The sequence below is a fragment of the Passer montanus genome, unplaced genomic scaffold (genome assembly GCF_014805655.1).
Source record: "Passer montanus isolate IOZ18808 unplaced genomic scaffold, ASM1480565v1 scaffold20, whole genome shotgun sequence".
Lineage (NCBI taxonomy): Eukaryota > Metazoa > Chordata > Aves > Passeriformes > Passeridae > Passer > Passer montanus.
The window spans coordinates 13,763,990-13,784,146 of NW_024366592.1; the positions used below are offsets into that span (position 1 = coordinate 13,763,990).

Consider the following 20,157-nt stretch of genomic DNA (forward strand, 5'->3'; position numbering starts at 1 on the left):
TAAAACCAGAGTTGTGCTGTAAAGTTGATTTAAAAATAAGTCTTTTATATTTCCTGTGAGCAGAGAGATCAAACCAGAAATGCATAATCCACTCAGTGTGCTGTCAGAAGTATTATTTATATTTATATTATTTATATAGTATGCTAGCTAGTAATTATGAAGTGTTCCTGTAATTGAAACAAAATTAAAGAAACGAAAATGTTCCAAGATATATTTACAGTTTCACTTGAAAATTATTTTTTCTTTACAGATTGCTCTATAAGATTGTTGTACATTGCTTTAATGGCTTCTTTGCAGTATTGTTAACTTTTTTCCTTACTTTTTGGTGCCTTAGTTAGAGGGAAAAAGAATCAGTACAAAGGTGTCTGGAGGTTTGCTTATCAGTTATCTCCTTCCAGTATTATTTGTCTCAAGCTTATTGTGGAACCTGCTTTTCTCCCTTTGTCTTTGTGGCTGTGGCAAGCAACAGAAGGCTTTTTCAATCATTCAGTCATCCCCTGATTTTCTGCACCCACCTGTTCATTTTTTTATAATGTCTTATTGACCCTCAGAGATGTGGAAGGCTGTTCCCTTTCCTGGAATGCATGTATCTGTCTTCCTGAGGTTCACAGTTCAAGGAGCATACACAGGATATTACTTGACTCTTCTTACCTGACATAAAGGAAGAGTTAGGTGAACCCATAGGTATGAGCATAACTCAAAAAATTAAATCTAAAAATAGGCTTTTGAGAGAGAAAAGCTGAATGCTTGGCAGAATCACCCAGGATTAATTGTGAGGTGAAGGCTTTTTTTTTTTTTTTTAAGTTAAAATAGTATTCAGGTAGGTCTTTAAAACTGTACTTTGTTCTTTCTCAACAGGCCAGGTGTGGTTAACTTTATTAACTTTAATAGCTTCTGTTGCAGTATGCCTAGAAGGAAAAGTTTTTGGAGATCAATTAACCAAAACTTATTCCTTATTTTGCTTAACTGTACTACTGTGTCTGGCCTCAATCAGAAAGAAAAATCATCTGGGTTTTAATTGAGTGGCTGGCTTGTCTTCTGGCTAAGGAGGAAGAGAGTGAATGAAACTTGCCTTGATCTGCTGGAGGTGTTAGACGGGAGGAGATGGGCTGAAAAGCTGACATACTGCACTAGAAAGAAGTAAAGAAAAGGTCACCTGAGCTGTAAATGCACTTGTGATGTGGAGCCATGTGCCCTAGAAAGTTTTCATCAGAAAACTCCATCTGAGAAGCTCTTTGTGTGGCTGAGTTCTTGACAGGCTTACCAAGAGAAGAAACCTGAGACAGCCTTTGTACCACCTTATCAGGAAAGCTTTCTGAGATACTTCTGGTAAATTACACGAGGCACACCTGTTTTTTTTTTTTCACTTTACACTCCGTCTCTTAGAAGCATGTAGAAAAGTAATGTTTATTGCTCTGGGGTTTCTTAAAAGACAGCAGAATGAACACCCTATCTAGGTTACACAGGCCAGGTAGATGTGGGAGCAGGAATGTCTTTCACCGATTCCCAATGACATCAGGAGTTCTTTGGGGATACACTGAGGTGTCCAAGTCATCACTTGCATGGCAAGGATCACAAGAAGGGGTTAACTTTTAGAGGTCTTCATAACCTCTTGTTCCTGCCAAATATAATCCAGTTGCTGCTTGAGATATTTCTTCTCCTCAGTATTTCACATTATTATTTGGACCATTTTGTCTTTGTTGAAGTGAATCCAATTCAATTGTCCAATACAAGTAACATAGGAAAAACTGTTTCAGTGCAGTAGTACTGGTGATAGCTCCATTCCCAAAATGAAATGGAATATTATGGGGAAAATCATGTGTTATACATCACTCTTTAAAAATAATTTTTCTTCTTAGAGAGGCTCACAGTCAAACAGAGAAAAGAAGAAGAGACAAAATGAATAATTTGATAGAGGAATTGTCTGCCATGATACCACAGTGCAGTCCCATGGCACGAAAGCTGGACAAACTCACAGTGCTACGGATGGCTGTGCAGCACTTGAAGTCTTTAAAAGGTGAGTTTGGGAAACATCATCCTGTAAATCCTTGTTCCAGTAGGAGTTATTATGTGTATCTTCCAAGATTTTAAATAAATCAAGAGTATTTTATTTTATATTTCCTTACTGTATTTAGTTCCAAGTCTGCTCCTCGTTTAAATGTAATGTGTGTAGCTGTCAGAACTTAATTTTAAATTTTTGCTTACTATAGCAGAAAAAAAGCCACATTTCGGTGTCTGATATTCTCTGTTTGCTCAGGGCATGCCTTACTGTTGGGTCACTCCTTGATCCTTTTTAGAAAGTACAGGAGTCAAAAGGAAGGTTGCAAGACAGAAAATAGTTTAACAAAGTGGTCAATGAGTTGGATTATATTAAAGTCTTAAAAACCCTCACATGGTAGAGAGTAGCAAGAAACAGAAACTTCTGGTAGCCCAGTCAGCTGGCAAGGTTAATAATGGATCTTAGGGAATGCTTTAGTGTGCGGCTCAACCTTGGAAATATTCTTTGCTCTCCTTTTGCTATTGGTAGGTTTTGGGACTTTTTTCCCTTCCCCCCCCCCCCCCCAAAAAAAAAAGTATATATCCAAATAAAGTCTGCAATATGCAACTTGTATCAGCTGCACAGAATATTTAGGTGTTTTGGCAGCACTGTTTCAGAATAATAATTTGGTCAACTCTAAGCAAAGATCAAAGACCCTCTGCATTGCAAAACCCACTGATTGTGAATAAGCAGGTATAATGGGAACCCAGTTAGTTTTGCGTCAAAGAAGGGTAGAAAATTAATTAAGTTGCTACCTTGACAGTAATAGAATCATAGAAATGGCTCAAGGTAAAGGGTTTTGAGGGTTTTCTAAAGGACTGAGAGTTCTGCATGAAGAAATAATGTGAGCCAACAGGAAATAATGTAAACCAGTGGGACAGTAACTGCACTTGCAGTTTAAACAAGAAATCTTCAGCTCAACCATTTGTATTTTAACAACAGGATGTGAAAACTGGACTTCACCCTGCACAGTTGTATTTACCTCAAAACAAATGGTTTAAGAGAATACAATATACTATGTGGAGTTATAGTGCATGATTAAATTGGCTGAAATGTTCAACTGTTCCAAAAAATGTAACAAGAAAAAAACCCCTTACGGGATAAAAGTGTAATAACAAAAATTATTTTACAGAGTACTTGCCATGGTGCTAGAACAGTACATGCCCTGAGTCAGTCTCATTATATTTGTGAGACATTTGATTTAACTACAATAGTCTGTTTTTTGATTGTTGGCTTTATAGTATTAATGAAGCATTATTAATGCCAAAAGATAATTGATAATATGAATTATTCTATTTTAGGAAAGAGAATTTAATTAAGAGGTCTGAAATATACCTATTAAATGTTTCTAGAAAACTCAGTTCTCCTAATACCATTTCTCTTGCAGTACATTAATGATATATGAACAGAAGTTTGCTTGGTTTGTGTTAATAAAGGGCAAGAAAAAAAACGCTTATGTGTCTGGTTTTATTACCAGTTGTTATGTTTGAGATTTGTTTTAATTTTATTTTTAGGATTTGTAGAACCTTGAATTATTTTTAAAATTCAGCTGTTAAGGTCACAGACAGAAATTCTGAAAGACATAACAAGTATAGCTCCACTAAAAGTGAACTTCAAATGTAACTTTTGACATGATCTCTGTGAATCATCCATTTTCCAGGTTCCAGTAGCTGCTACTCAGAAGTCCGGTATAAACCTTCATTTTTGAAGGATGATGAACTGCGACAGTTAATCCTTAGGGTAAGTGGAAGGAAACTCTCAGATAAATCATGTCCTTGTTAAAGCTTGAGTTTTTAGTGGGCCAGTGCTTTTTCTCCCATCATTTCCTTTAGGCAGGTTTTTGCTGTACTGATCTCTAAACTCTGTGCACTACCCAGTCTTTCATGAAGGTGTGCAGAGATCGTTTGGGAGCATGGCAGGCAGCAGACCTGTAAGGGACAGACTGTATACAGTCTGCCTGTTTAATACATCCATTCTAAAAGTCTTCATGCAACTGCAGAGAATGCTGCCAATTATGCAGGAAAATCCTCGCAGTTGTTGGCTATCCTTCATGGACATTTTTAAAGATGTACTTCACAAAAGATGCAGAAAATACCTGGAATAAAATCTTCCCTCTTGTTTGCATACTTCATCATAAACCCACACACCTCGTTCACAGCTAGGTTTGTGTTTTTTTTCCTTTGCTGCAATAATGCTTTGCCAAGATCTGTGAATGGCAAAAGCCCAGCTACAAAACAGCTTCTTTTGGGAGCCAAAGATGTGTTTGGTCCTTGCAATCTTAATTGCTTTTTTTTTTTTTTTAATAGAATCACAGAATGGCCTGAGTTGGAAAGGACCTTAAAGTTCATCTCATTCCACCCCCTGCCATGGGCAAAGACACCTTCCACTATCTCTGGTTGCTCAGATCCCATCCAACCTGGCCTTGAACACTTTCAGGGATAGGGCAGCCACAGCTTCTCTGGGCAGCCTGTGCCAGGGACTCAGTACCCTCACAGGGAGCAATTTCTTCCTAATATCTGATCCAAATACACCCTCTGTCAGTGTGGAGCCATTTCCTCTTGCCCCTCTCCAGCTTTCTTGTATTTAATTTTAAAAATCAGGTTTAAAAGTGTGCTTCCTTGTAGTCATTAATATTCATTGTTAATTTTAATTTGTGTTTTTAAAGACAGTATCTTTATATTTTCAGGCTGCAGATGGATTCCTGTTTGTGGTTGGATGCAACAGAGGAAAAATTCTGTTTGTCTCTGAATCAGTTTGCAAAATACTTAATTATGATCAGGTAGTTATTGTTGCTTCTTGGATGCTTTTACCTTGCATTTTCTTAGGCATTTTAAAACTCTTATCTTTTATTCTATATTGCATCAACCAATCCTTGTGTATAATTTCTTGGAATTTCTTTGATTTAACCTTATTCAGAGTAAAGCTGAATAACCTGTAAGAAAATATGTGCAAGTACATCAGTGTTCCCAGCCTGAGGAACAGCACCAGATTTCAGCTGATCATCCTTAAGAAAAACTGCCAGTCTGAGAGGAAGGGATAATTTGAAGATTTCTTAATTTCTGTGTGCAAGAGATTTTCTTTCACATAGTGAAGTGATATTGGGGGTTTTTTTAGGCCAAGGAAAATGAGTAGTGTAGCAGTGGAAGTTAATTAAAGCTTTTCTTGGTGATGCCTTTATGCTCAGATAAACCATGTAGCACATAATCAACAAAAACTGTCCGAGTGTGTACCCTTAACCTGAAACAAACTGAATGGGAGCCAGCATAGCCTGTAGAACAAGGGAAATTGGCAAAAGAGAAGTATCTTCCATTAGTTGGTGTTTAACATGATGGGCAATTACCACAAATAATCAAGGGATGATAACTTGTTCTTGTATCACTGACTTCTGTTTCACAGAGGCTAAAACAGCTAGTGCTGCCATCTGTCTACTTTTGTAGCTTTGAAACTATTTGTGCTATCTTTGTTTTCTTTATAAATGTACAGATAACCCATCTGGACTCTTTCATAGATTTATTTTTATCTTCTTTTTTTTTAAGTGCAAAACTATCTTTTTTAATTAAAGTGAAATGAATAATCCTAGGGGAATAAGCATAAAGCAGAGGAGGTTTTTTTTAACTTCTACTGTTGTTTTTAAACTGATTTTGTTCAAGAACTGAAAGTGCCTTTCTGGAGTCACTCATGTTAGACATACCTACCTCCAAGACCCTTAAGATCTCCTCTATTCCAGACAAGGAGATTCAGAGGACATGACTGATTTTAATAAAACCCATGGATTTGTTAGCTTGTTTGGGAGTTGTTCTAGGTTCTGAATTCCATGCTGCAGCTTTATCTGGTTTGTTTCACCTGTATGTTTTAGCAAGGCTGCTGTTAGGCTGTCTCAGCAGCACTCAGCATTTTCCTATTGCATTAGGATTAAATGGGAACTGGGAAAAGGCAGGAGACTGGGTGTTTATGCTGAGTTTGAGTCTCGAGTAGAGCTTGTCAACACAGCTCCTTTATGTCCTTTGATTTGGTTGCTGTGCTGAAGGTAAGCAGTGGAAAACCCAAACTCTCCCACTTCTGTGAGAATTTCTTCCTGTTCCAAAAGAAAGTGTTACAGCAGGTCAGTTACTTGGGATGGATAGAGAGAGCAGGTAGAAGGCATCCCAGTTGGAGACATCCCTGAAAATATTCTCTGCTAAGGAATGCTGTGGTGAGCTGAGCCCTGCTTCCAGCCTGCTTCTGGCTCTGTGGTGTCCAACCAAATTAGACCTCAGAGTCATTAGATAGTTGAATATTTCATCCTCCTTTCTATTTCTTCCCTCCTTCCCTGATAATTTGAGAGTGGAATTACTTTGTGCATAACCATCTTTGGCTAGGACCAGGAATTGCATTATTAACATAAATAAAGCATTTGATTGTACAGAACTTGTTTGATCTCCCACTAAATCTGCTGTTTTTCAAAGGGAAGGAACAAACTATGTTTTTACTACCCATTTAAATAAAAATTATATTAAACAATGACAAATGAAATGTAAAACAAAATATTGATGTTTGGAGTAACTTGTGGTATTGACTTTATTTTTTTTTGATAGTGGTGTAGACAGTAGTTTTCCTGAGACAAGTAATGTGTGGGGTCCTGTTCCAAAATAGTGTGGTTCTCATCTCTTTTGGGTTTTGTTGGTTTTTTTTGTTTTGTTTTGTTTGTTTTTTTTTTTTTTAATAGGCCAGTTTAATTGGACAAAGTTTATTTGATTACTTACATCCAAAAGATGTTGCAAAAGTTAAGGAGCAACTTTCTTCATCGGACGTCTCGCCTAGGGAGAAGCTTGTAGATGGCAAAAGTAAGTCAGAACTGGATGTGTTCAGATTTTTTCAAGAGATGTTCATTAATCTAATTATTAGTCAGGATGTATTCAGGGGTTTGTATGGATGTGTGGATGAACAAACGTGAGGTATTTCTACAAAGCAAACATTTGAATGCATATCTGCTGCTTAAAATGCATTAGAGTTGAAAAGCTAGCCCAGAAGAGACTTGATTTTAGATCATAAGAGTTACAGAAATTCTGTTAAATTACTGCAATCACTGTTAAGCATTTACCAAGATGTGGTCTGACATTCTTCCTACCAGCATACTACTTTTTTTTCTTGTATTTGCTAGGTCTTGTCAATACAAAAGACCTGATGTAGTCGAACATGGGATAAAATACTTCAATATCAAGAATCACTGTCTTCTCTGAAAATGCCAAGTGTCAATCCAAATGTAACCAAACCTTCTTTAGTTTACAGTTGTTTCTAATAAGGAAAGCATTGTTTACTATGCAGCCTGTTTTGTGTACTATGGAGCTAATGCCTATTATATAGCTGGCTTTTACAAGCATCTTTGCAGTTCTTCCTTGTACCATATACAAGGTGAAAGTTATAAAGCATCTGTAGTAAAATTGTATTAAGAATATCAAGTAGGGTTTAAAAATAGTTTAGTAGTTCTTTCTAATTTTGGAATATCTGTCAATCATGTTTTCTTTGCCCTATTTAAACTATTAGACTTTTTTAATTGTAAGTACAAAATTTAGGCAGCTAAACAGTAAGGACAGTGTACTGGGAGAATGCAGAAAGCACCTTGTTTTCTGTAGTTTTATTGCTTGGTTTTGGTTGTTTTTAACTACTTTACTAAATCTTTATAAGCTGGCTTGCAAGTACACACAGATTTCCAAGCTGGACCAGCTCGGCTGAACTCTGGTGCTCGACGTTCCTTCTTCTGTCGCATAAAGTGTAGCAGGACCACAGTCAAAGAGGAGAAGGAGTGTTTGCCCAACCCAAAGAAGAAAGGTATTCAGAGAGTGGAGATTAAGTGGGGGCTTTCTCTCTTGAAACGTCTTTAAATTCCAAATCACTAATGGCTTTCTAGTTCCTACTGATCTCAGGAAGTACGTGTAGAGCAGTGTAAATGTGAACCAGGGACACCTTTTGAAAAACAGTCTAATTGTTCTCTTTCTCCTCCTGGTGCCCTCCTGGAAAGAGGGAGGGGGAGGAACTTGAGGTACAGTGGCTGTATAGGAGCATGTGGTCTGTTGTGGTCAAATTTGAGAAGTCTCAGGGAAATATTTGAAAGAACTGGAGCAGATCAGAAGAATGAAACTAAATAACTTATGTCTTGAAGATAACTGAGTGAATAAAGCCTGCAAACTCTACTATTTTGAAGGGAAAAAAGCAAGTAAACCAACTTTTTTTTCTGATTTACTTTTTGTGTTGTGTGTATTTAAAAGTATTTAAAAGCATTTTCCTTTTTTCCTCCTTTTCATGGTAAAGTTAATTTATCAGTGTAATTCCATTAATTTTCCCAGTAATTTCACTTTAGTTCATATTTTGGTATGCCCATAGAGCAGTATAATCTTGTCAAGTTTCCAGTGAAAATTTATATTTCAATTTTAAAATGCAATTTCCAGCTTTTGTTTTAATAACTTAGTATTGATTTTTGCAAAGGTGTGCTGAAATTGTTTGATCCTGAAAAAATCCTCCAAGTTCTGTTTTTCAATGTAACCTGTTACTGTTGAGATACACCACAAATTTTAAGAGGCCCGTGATTGTAAGTAAATAGAATTTGATATCCCTTGATGTGTCAGATAACTCAGTGAGCTAAGAATTTGCCTTCTGTAAGTGCTTCTTGGAAAAGAAGTTTTGAGGGAAGGCACCTGAGCAACTGTGACAGAATCATAGTGGGATAACTCAGTTTCTCATTTTGCAGAGTTGATCTGTGTTTTTTGTAATAGAGAGGAAAATCAAAGCTATGGAAAGCATCCTGTTCAGCATAGAGGTGTCAAGAATGCTTTGGCATTTTTTTGGAAAGACATCTACTCTAGGACATATACTGTCAAACCTTGATGCTTATGAGGGTGTTTGCATGTTATTTAGAGAGCAAATAGGGATGATTGACAGTGTATGCTGGAATTTTAAGATAGTTAAAATATTTGTATTCCCACAAAACTTCAGAAACCTGAGATACATAGAAAATAAGCTGATTCTTTCTTTAACTGCAGTATGCTTATGTTCAGGTCATTCTGCTCACCAAAGGTAAATTGATTTGGAAGCTACAGTGTGCCTCAGGTTAATTTTAATTCACAATCCATATAAAACCAGAGTGATTTGTGGGTTATTGTTTGTTTTCTGTCTAACTTGTGCTTGAACTGCCAACACCCATAACTCATCTTCCTAAATCTTACATAGGGTTAGAAGTTCTCTCTGCAGGTAAACCCAAATTGAATAGAACAAAATGAATTGAAAAATTCTCTGTAAAATGATCTTTGGCTTGGTACAGTTGGTGTAGGTAAGCGTGAAATATAGTTGCTGGTCTCACGGCCAACATAATAAGTAGTTTGGTTTACTCTTTGAACAATAACTACTTCTTATTTAATTTCTTTCTATTAGATCACAGAAAATACTGCACCATTCACTGTACTGGGTATTTGAAGAACTGGCCTCCTAATGAGGTGGGAGTAGAAGAGGAAAATGATGTAGAAAAGGACAGTAGTAACTTTAACTGTCTTGTTGCGATTGGGAGGTTACACCCTTATATTGTTCCACAAAAGAGTGGAGAGATAAAAGTCAAAGCAACAGAATTTGTTACACGATTTGCCATGGATGGAAAATTTGTTTATGTAGATCAGCGGTAAGCATTTTGTTCTTTACTGAAGAGAAATGACACAACTGCTTCCATTTTCCGATCCTCTGTCAAAACTGTAATTTCTCCAGCAGCGTAGAAGTTCTAATTCGAATTCTCAATTTTTGAGAATTTTTCTTAAAATTATCAAAAATTCTAATTTTCAGAATGTTTTTCTGCTCTGCACAAGAAGCAGATAATTCTTAAACTATGTGTATTTGGGCTTTGTTTTTTTGTCAAATAATACATAATGTATAGAAGTGTATTGTCCTATAGAAAATTGACTCATTTATTCATAAAGAAAAATCTCAAGTTAGAGCTTCATAGCTCTGCACAAGACTGAAGTAATAAACATTTAACCAGAAGTTATTACTTCTGAGAGTCTTACCATTTGTAACAAATACATTCTATCTAAATGAGGTACCAAATCTTATTTGGTATCTTATTTTATCAGAAGTGAGAACTAAGTTCCCATTTTCTGTACTTTCTGAAACAGACCTTTATTTGTTGTAGAGATCTAATTACCACTTTGCATTTGGAAATTCCTTTGAGTGGAAGAGCAAAATTCAACTGCTGAGTTTTTTATTGACTCTTATGTGTGACCAGTACTGTGACTGGCTAAGGGAGAGCCACTAAACAGAAGTATTTTGTGTGTACATGTTTAAACATTTACTTTACTTTCGAATTGTCATTCATTGCAAAGGGATAATTTGCTGTGAAAAATATTTCCTGTTGTTTTAGAGCTGTACTAATGCTGTATTTTCCCCCAAACATGAACACAGGCATCTGTTTGTTTAAATATTAATGTTCTGCTTTATCTGACACTGAAGAAAACAGCTTTGAGTCCGCTGTAGTTCACGTTTCTATTTCTAACAGCGCAACAGCAATTTTAGGGTATCTGCCACAAGAGCTTCTAGGAACTTCTTGTTATGAGTACTGCCATCAAGATGATCACAATCACCTAGCTGAAAAACACAAAGAAGGTACAAAATAGTTGGTCCTCCCAGACTACTTACCGCTATGTGTAACTGCAAGTGAGAACACTGCAAAACCCAAACTACCCAACCTCAGCACTGCCCTTTGTGATGTCTGTGTTAAGACAAGCCTGTGTAGGGCTTGTAATAAAAGCAGGGAGAAACTTGTATTGTCTTGGCTCCTGGTGCAGGGCCTTAATTGTGGAGGAATAATGTCAGCACCTCTGTCAAACCCTCTACTTCCATTCTTTGTAAGGAAGGGGAGGAATCCTGAAGAGCAGATGTGTATGATAACAATTAAAGACATGAGTTAAAGTTCATCAAGTCATGAGTCTCCTAGTGTTTTGCAGGCACTTAGTACTTGCTTATTAATGTAAGATTTATGGCCCTGCTGAAACGATATAATTTGATTTTAGAACAGATCCCAGGTTGTTCTGGCATGTTTATTCTATGTCTGGCCAACAGAAACATTTTGATTTTATGATGCTATAAAATAGATTTATTATTTCTAACTTTACCTTTCTAAGCTTAAATATGGTGATTATAACTTTCCTTTTCTTATCTAGTGTTGCAGAACAAAGAAAAAGTATTTACAAATTCCTACAAATTTAGAGCAAAAGATGGGACTTTTGTTACTTTAAAGAGTCAGTGGTTCAGTTTCATGAATCCTTGGACCAAAGAGCTGGAGTACATTGTATCAAACAACACTGTGGTACTGTAAGTAATTTATATGACTCTCCATTTATTTTTTGTCATAATTACAGTTAGCACTAAAATAACCTGCCTAGAAAGCAGAACAAGACTAGAAAACATCAAGCTTGCACAAAAAGGGACTGAACAAGCTGGACAAACATATTTTCGGCATTTACCAGCTATTTTTGTTTCAGGCCTAAATTGTGGATTTGATTCTGAAAACTATGCTGTTTCCCAGTAGGAAAAAAAAAGAGATGAAAGGGTTTCTTGTTAAAGGAAGAAGGGAAAGATCTTTAAGAGAAGTAAATTTGAATAAATGGAACTGTCAAGTTAATTCTGCTTTTCCTTCTGGTCTTTACAACTCTCTGTGTGTCAGGTGACCCAGTTCCAACCCCCAGGTGTCAGAACGTGGAGAAGCACAATTGATAGATGGTGGAAATGCAAGGCAGGACAGAAAGATCCTCTTCAAATTGATTGCAAGGGTGGAGCCTGGGGGACAGTAAATGTGTGTGTTTAATTCTTTTTATTTGTAGTTCTATTTCATTTTCTGCACCTTGCAATGGAGCTGTAATTGGGATTGTTCCAGTGCTACTGAAGGTCTTTGCCAATGATTAGGGTTTTCAGTGGGGACAGAGGGGATTTTATTTCCATTAAACAAGGTTGTTGAGGGAGCCTTTTGCCTATTCTGTATCTGGTTCATGCCTTAGGTCAACATCACCCACCTCTTTTGCCTATGTCCTTTTTCCCCAAGAAAACAGCGAAGAGCAGTTCGGACAGTGTGTGCTGGCCAGTAGCCCAAGGACACTTTTTTTGCCTGCCCTGGAGATGCGGGTATTTGCAGCTGTCTGCAGGAGGGAAGGAGGGCAGCAGCTGCTGACACGAGGCAGCCTCTGACCTGTCCTTGTTCCTGGTTACCTGATTTCCCTCCTAACACTGAAAATGACAGTCCTATTCTCTTGTCATGAAACACAGACAATCCTACTAGCTTTGTTTTTAAATTGGAAAGTAAGTAGAAATCAGTATTTCACCCACTGCTCAGAAACATTACAAAGAATTGAACGTGGAAGTATGTAAGGAATATCTTTTATTTCCCTAGTTTGAGGATGTTAGCTTTGGTTCTGTGTATTCTTGAAATTAAACATAAATATATGCTAGATTTTGCTCTTGGGGGAAAAATTGCTGACTTTTTGTGGCTTGTTCGGGATTTTTAAAATTTCTTTACATCTTAGAGGTCATAAGGAATCAGCTGAAGAAGAGGTCCTCTACAGTTCCCAACCTGCAGAAGGCAAGTGTGACTTCTTACAGATATCACAGCTGCGTCTCCTGATCAGTCAATTTAAATTTATCCAGTCCAGAGTTTTTTTTATTCTAGGTTGCATGCAAAGAAGGATTAATTTTTTTTTTAAAGCTACTTCTTTTTCACTGTCTAGTTACTTTCAGAGTCCCAATTGACATAATTCACAGAACTCTAAGAAGTGCATATAACCTACTTTTAATTTCCTGCAGCTTCTGCTAGAGCTGGGTATTTGGTTAGTAGGATATTGTGCTTTGTCACAGACCATATTTTGCCCAGTTTTTGGAATAGATGCAACTGTGCTGAGTTTGCCTATACAATACAGGGGAATACTGATACAGAACATATTTTGTTATTATTTTTCTGCTATGCAGAGTTTCTGGTTTCTGCATGCCGTTCCACCATCTTGCTGTCAAGGCTTTATATTTGCTTTTCAAAATGTTCTTCCAATAACTGATTTCAGCTGGTGAGAAATCCAAGACTTTTTTTAAACTCATGTTCTTTGTCTGTGAGAGACACTGGGGATGGCAATGATTAAATATATTTCACTACTGGAAAACAACAATTTTCACAAACAGATTATTCACTTTATATTGCAACACCCTCTGCCATGAATCAGTATTTAAAGGAGTATAATTTCTGAATACATATATGAAAATATATACTTGTATATTTATATTTAGAACAAATGCTACTTTAAAATGAATCCTTTGCTCTGCAATGAAAGTGCTCTTGGTTTAAGGTTTTGTTTGGGCTTTGTTTTTTTCGTCTACAGATGCTGTAAAACAGTCTTTAGTAAGTGTACCTGGAATGTCCTCTGGAACAGTTCTTGGTGCTGGAAGTATAGGAACTGAAATTGCAAATGAAATATTAGAATTACAAAGGTAATAAATGCATAATACCATCATTACGCTTTTAAGTGAAGATAGGCATGAGGAATATATGATTATGTGAGGGTTGCTCCAATTTCACTTTTATTGTATTATATGTATAACATTTTTTTAGGTTGAGCAATAGCGTTATGAGGTACCATTATAATTATGTCAGTCTCATGCCTGGCAGAGCACATGATTGTGCTGGTGATTCAACAGAGGAAGAAAACTGTGCTCAAGAAATAGAATTGTACCTATGGTCTTTTCTGATCTCTTCTCTGTTTTCTGCTACCAAAACTTGGAGCAGGATAATTTAGCATCTTTAGAAGAATTTAAGACATTATTGTTTTGAATTATCCGACTCATGCTTTGTCACTGGGGAGGTCTGGTGGATTCTGCACCACACAGTCTGGTTTTCAGTGTTTGCTTAATGTGACCTGGTAAATCAACTAAACACATGCAATTTTAGGTTGCATTCTTCACCCTCTGGAGAATTAAATCCATCACATCTCCTCAGAAAGTCACCTTCTCCAGCTTTAAATATGAACTGCAGCGATGTGAGTACACTCCGGCCTATAAAAATCTAAAATGAAAAGGTTAATGTCAGCTCAAAACCTGTGTTTGAGCCAGATTGTCCTGATTTGTGTTTTGTGAATGTGTACTTTTAATCTTAATGGTTTTGAAGAGACTCTAAAAAAAAAATCTGTGCTGTTTTGAAATGTTTAAAATTGTGACTTTGAAGGTATTTCATTACTCTTCTAAAAATGGGTAATTATGCTAATATAATGGTAAATCTACTAGTGCTTGTAACACCATAAACTATAACTAACATAGTTATATAAATAACATAGTTATTGCCCATAGCTATGGAATAATTAACATATCTTCTTACCTAAATATGTTGTATGTTTTGTACTGGACGTGGCATGAACAAACTTCTCCAACAGCTCTTTGAATGCAAATTTCTTTCCTGTTAGAAACAGTTTATCTTTCCATTGCATTTCTCATTTCTTATGAAAAACGCCCACTATTCTGGTCCAGGAGCTGCTTTGACTTCCCCCTTTTTTTATTATATGTTCTCCCCTGTGTTACCACAGATGTTTCTCCTGAAGAGTTGTTTGACTTATTTATGCTGAACTCTCTAAATCATGTAATGTCTCATCATAAGGATAATTTCATCATATTCATTGAAGATTTTTCTTGATTCTGGGCCTTGGTATCCCATTTGTTCCTAAAATACTTTTGGAAAGCATTTCACGTTTATTAATTTTCTGGTAGAATATACACAAGTCAGACAATCCTAGGAATCTCTCCTGCTAAATTACATGTATGTGTTAAATAAAACAACTATCAAGGATAAAATTATCTTTTTTGGGTTAGCATGACTTCCATCTCTATTGCTATGATAAATATAGTTTAATGCATATAGAACCTAGGAGGTATGAGGGCTTTTTTAATCTCTTAACTGGAATGTTTTGACAGTGACAAACATCAGGTCACTGGGAATTTGTAGTTTATGGTAGTAGATGTGAAAGTGCAAATCAGTATGTTTGGTAGTGGATTTATTTACTAAACACTGAGTTGACCCTCAAGCAGTGCCATCACTATGAAGTACCTTTGACAGCTGTGTAAGTCACAGCTTTTATTTAAGCCAGGTCCAGTGCTATATGAACTCATAAAATATTTGCTTCTAAATGCAAAATATCTGCCTGATGAGGTATATTTTTCACTTTCTCTTTTCAGTTCTTAATAATTTGACAGGAATCTATGATGTTTCTCTAATATAATATTTGTGACTGAATTTAGGATCTAATTCTGTCCTTTCTACCAATTCTGCTCTTTCAGGTGCCAAATAAAGAGTTGATTCAGTTATGTCCTTCAGAAACAGAAGCTCTAGAGAATTCAGAGCAAACCCAGGGTGCTATTCCATTGCCCAGTAATGAACCTCTCCTCAGTAAGATTTATTTCTCTTGGGGATATTCTGGGGGTTGCAGGGGCTGATATTTCTGATCACTGGTGTCATTTCTGAGTGCACCACTTTACAACCATGTATAAATTGTAAAGAGATGTGGCTGGCTGAAGATGAGAGCACTCTGAAAACAGATGTGTTACTGCTGCAAGGCAAACAGCAAAATTTGGTAAGTGAGGCAATCTCATGACAAAAAACAATATCTGTAACTGAAGTTTACCATTGCATTCTTAAACATTTCATGAGGCACCTTACTGTTCTCTCTCCAGGACAGAGAAAGGGAGGGAAAAGTATTTGAATGCAATGTCAGGGAACTTCTTGGAATTTGTGAATTATTGTCCTTTAGCACTTTACCTCTTTCTAAGCTACAGGCTGGGAGTAGTTGGTACAAAGGGCTGCTCCCAATGGTTCAGAATTTTTTTTTTTTATCTTTCCCTTGTTAAGTTTGTCTGGATACAGAATTCCTGTAAGAGGAAAATGCCATTGCATTATATTTGACATAAAAGGCAAAATGCTGTAAAAGCCATGTTCATGCTGATCCTGTGTTTCAGCTCTTAGAAGCTTTTCCATATTCCTATTCCTCATTTGCCAGGGATTTATTTGTTTATTTATAACCTACAGCTTTCTTCTGGTTGAACTATGAGCCTTTTCAGAAAAATTTAAAAACCCAAACCCTGACAACCCCAAACCAACCAACCAAAAAAGAAAAACACTGAAAAAGAAACACAAAGTAGAAAAAGCTAATTCTTTAATAAGGGTTTAGGAAAAAAAAAACATTAAAAACAACTCCAACAACACAGAATAAGGAGGAATGGTGTTGAACTAAAAAGGAGTCAAGTTAGGGGTTTTTTTAACATAGAAATATTTGTCGTGACTTCAAAGGCATGTTCTGCTTCAAACCAGTTCTGTTCTGCAAGTTACCATGTTCTCCATGGTTCACAGTGTTCACACCTGCTTCAAGCTCCCTGTTTTAATCACTGTATAGGTGGCAGTTCTCAGCTGGACTTTGATGCCATCTGTGAGAACGATGACACTGTGATGACAGCTCTGATGAATTACCTGGAGGCTGATGGGGGCCTGGGAGACACAGCTGACCTCAGTGATATCCAGTGGGCTCTCTAGAGCTGCTTCTGGGAGTAAGGGAATGTCAAAACCCCTCATGCACAACAACTCTACATCCTCAGTACTGTATCGGAGTTTTGTAATGGTTCCTTTGAATTCAGACTTGTTGTCTCTGGATTTTTAACGACTAGAGTCTTGTTCAGAGAGACATATCTTCTACTGCACCTACGGACAAATGCAATATTTTATTCATGATGAGGAAACCTTGAAATTTTAATATTGAACCATCTGTAACTGGAATGCTTAGAACACTTACTATATTTTTGCTAAGAAGCTTTAACCAAAAGGTACTGTACAATGTACATGATTACTTTTTCTTAGTTTTAATGCTTCAAACTTTTATTTATTGTTTTTGTTTCAAGTTGCAGAATATTAGTTATCCATGTTACTTTCTCTAGAACCTATTGTACTTATATGGTTTGAGAATATTTGTAACTATTAAATTTAATTGAAATAACAATTTGCATACACTACAGCTGTAAAATAAGGTATTGTAATTCTCAAACCATGCAGTTTGTGACTCCTTGCACTTCTCAGCAGCGCAATTTTTGCAGTCAAAGGTGAAAATGAAGCCTACAGTTCTGGGAGCAAGGATTGGGATTGGATCACCCTAATAAACAGAAGAGAATGTTTTGAGAAAAACACTCATTTTCCCAATACACAAACATGAGAAAGGAATAAGAAAAGAGCAACAAACTCTTAATTACTGTTTTGTATTATTTGTAATGTATTATTAGAGAGGCAGTGCATAGAACCAGAGAAAAATAATGCTCTATTTGTAATAAAGCACTTTGGTCTTGTCCCAAGCTCATTACTAACTAGAGAAGCGTAAATGGATAGTCTTGGTTCCAGAGTGAGGCTTGCACTGTCTGTTGGTGAAAAAATGTTAAAAGTCTAGAGCATCTTTTATGTTTTTGGAGAGATTGGGAGAATTTTTTACTGCTTGAGTGTGTGACTTTTAAAAATCTCTCTGTACTATAGCTTTGTAAGTAAATGCTATGCAGGATGATCTTTTTGGAACAGCTTTTGCAAGGATTGTATCCCATTACAACAAATGACTCAAGAACATGGCACTTTAGAGGTTGCATTAGAACAACATAGCACTAATATAGCAAGAGGATCTTTTTATCTCGAATGTTTAAACAAATTTTTGCATAGATTATATATAATAAAATTACAGATTTTTTTAATGTGTTCTTCATGTTTGGGTTTTGGTAGGTTCTTTTTTATTTTTTTTTTGGGTTTTTTTTTTTTTTTTGTTTTTTTTTTTAAATTCTGGTAATGAAAGGAAAGCATTTGAAGATATCTGGTACATGTGTATCTTTTTAATACATGTATTTAAATGTAGGTACAACCCTAACCTCTCTCACTCCAGGTGAGGATAGCAGCCTGGGCTGGTGTTTTTGGGAAGGCTAGAGTTGGGAACAAATGGATTTGGCCGTCACTAGATGTCATCCTTATGCTGCTGGGGAGCCACCCTGTCCTCATGAGGACACAATCTGGACATGAAGTGGCTTCCTCTGCTTGACAGAGAATATTATAGACAATATGACTCCTTTGTCAAACGATGCATTTTTTGTGATGGTGATTTGCTAGAATGGCTTCTTGGATTGATTTTTTTGGGTTTTTTTAACTCTGTAGACTTTTTTTTTGGCATTTAATTTGGATGTCATTTACTGCATTCAGATCTCTTTTTTACATACATGGGGCCAAAATAATCAGTTCTCTTGCTTTATTAGAATAAATTTTTCTGATTTTTCTGAATTTTGGGGTATATCATGGAGCAAAATGGAGGAAATAAGCAGGCACTTTCTAAGAACTGATAGAAATCTATTTGTGTAAATGAAATTTGAGATTCTGCCATTATAAAATGCATTTTCTCTTTTCTATTCTAGAAGCGAATTCTAAATAAACCAGCAAATACTGTAGCTCATAGATAAATGACTACACAAATAACTTAAAATTATACAGACTTTATTAGAACAGTTTTTTAAATTGGATTAGTTTGGAAACATGGCAGCTGTTGTTACTGCAGGAGCAAATTAATTCTTTCACAAGATAAGTTTCTAGACACAAACCACTATTTTTGGATTCTTGGCTATCCGTAAAAAATAAAACCAAAAATGTAACTTTGATTCTTTTGCAGTCAATGACAAATATTGTAACTTTCAATTAATTTATTAGATTTTCCCTTTACTATTTGTAAGTTTTTTTCTGGCTTAAAGCAGCCTTTTCAAGAAAAAGTGTCACTTGTAAATATTTCTAGTGAAATTAATAGATATTTTTGAATACAATTGAGATAGTATGTGCTTATCTTTGTTTGTATAACAACACAATTCTAGTAAGATACTGACAGTTTGTTCCTGGCATGGTGCGGGTAATGATAGGATGTGGTTAAACCAGGTCAATAAATACTGTTTTGATACCCTGCTGTTAAGTCTGCTGGCAATTCTGTCTAATACTGAACTGAAATATTAAGTACTTGTTCTTTCAGATCCCAAGCTTCTTCCTCAAAACATAAACAGGGATGTGGAACTCCTGTGGATTTTGGTAGCTCAGTGTGATGCTCCCCAGGCAGGGAGAGCCTGTAATCCAAACTAATGTGCATTTTTGGGGATTCAAAAAGAGCTTCAGAACACCCTTTTGCCCTCCAGGGATGAACTCTGAAGGTGTCCACACATTAACCCTGAATTTTCCATTTCCTGTTGCAAGCACAAGGCTTGTGAGGAGCAGCTGAGGGAGCTGGGAATGCTCAGCCTGGAGAAAAGGAGGCTCAGGGGAGACCTCAACACTCTACAGCTCCTTGACTGGAGGTAGATGGGGGTCAGGCTCTGCTCCTGAGGGACAGGATGAGAGGAACTGGCCTCAAGTTGCGCCAAGGAAGGTTTCGATTGGACATTGGGGCAAAAGAAAGGGTTATCAAACATTGGCAGAGGCTGCCCAGGGCAGTGGAGAAATCGTCATTCCTGGAGGTGTTTAAAAGATGTGCAGGTGTGGCACTGATGGACAGGGGGTAGTGGTGGATTTGGTGGTCCTGGGTTATAGCTGGACTTGATCTCTGAGGTATTTTTTGATGTAAATAGTTGAGTACGTATGAACATTTTGTCACTTGATGTTCTGGGAGCAGGGAGAATCCTTTCTGTGCTTTTGGGGTTCCCTTGTAGGGTACGGTCAGGTACAGTGCCGTTGCATGGGTCCACAGAAGAGATTGATTCCAGGTTTCTTTCCTGTGGTGCTCTGTAGTTCTGAATTTACTGTGGATCTTACACTTTTTGGAATACTGGAAAATTTGGTTTACTCACAAGCATAAAAGGCTAAAGTAATTTTAGTGACTGTTCACAACAGGGTTTCTGTTCATGATCCAAAGTCAGACAGAAAAGAGAATACAGTACCTCAGCATCCCTGATCTGTTAAAGGTAAGTTCAGGTATGTGGGCACTGAACTTAACTTGTTATTATTCATTTGTTTTCCTGTCAAAACCACCAGAAATAATCACATAATCTTTGGAAATGATAAAAAGTTTTGTGGGAAAGCTCTACCTTGGCTGTTGCTGCCACAG

At 36.7% G+C, this 20,157-nt stretch overlaps 1 protein-coding gene across 1 annotated transcript in view; it reads left to right on the forward strand.

Moving 5' to 3' along the window:
* The window catches only part of ARNTL2 (aryl hydrocarbon receptor nuclear translocator like 2), a 31,194-nt gene extending 12,168 nt beyond the window's left edge, over positions 1 to 19,026 (forward strand). The window contains exons 5-17 of the mRNA XM_039708143.1: positions 1,860 to 2,017; positions 3,699 to 3,778; positions 4,725 to 4,817; positions 6,744 to 6,861; positions 7,703 to 7,846; positions 9,443 to 9,683; positions 10,551 to 10,657; positions 11,215 to 11,365; positions 12,571 to 12,626; positions 13,411 to 13,519; positions 13,977 to 14,064; positions 15,353 to 15,461; positions 16,462 to 19,026. Coding sequence (XP_039564077.1) covers positions 1,860 to 2,017; positions 3,699 to 3,778; positions 4,725 to 4,817; positions 6,744 to 6,861; positions 7,703 to 7,846; positions 9,443 to 9,683; positions 10,551 to 10,657; positions 11,215 to 11,365; positions 12,571 to 12,626; positions 13,411 to 13,519; positions 13,977 to 14,064; positions 15,353 to 15,461; positions 16,462 to 16,598 — 1,591 coding nt within the window. The 3' untranslated portion in view covers positions 16,599 to 19,026. The remainder of the gene's footprint in view (positions 1 to 1,859; positions 2,018 to 3,698; positions 3,779 to 4,724; positions 4,818 to 6,743; positions 6,862 to 7,702; positions 7,847 to 9,442; positions 9,684 to 10,550; positions 10,658 to 11,214; positions 11,366 to 12,570; positions 12,627 to 13,410; positions 13,520 to 13,976; positions 14,065 to 15,352; positions 15,462 to 16,461) is intronic.
* The last annotated feature ends 1,131 nt before the right edge of the window (positions 19,027 to 20,157 follow it).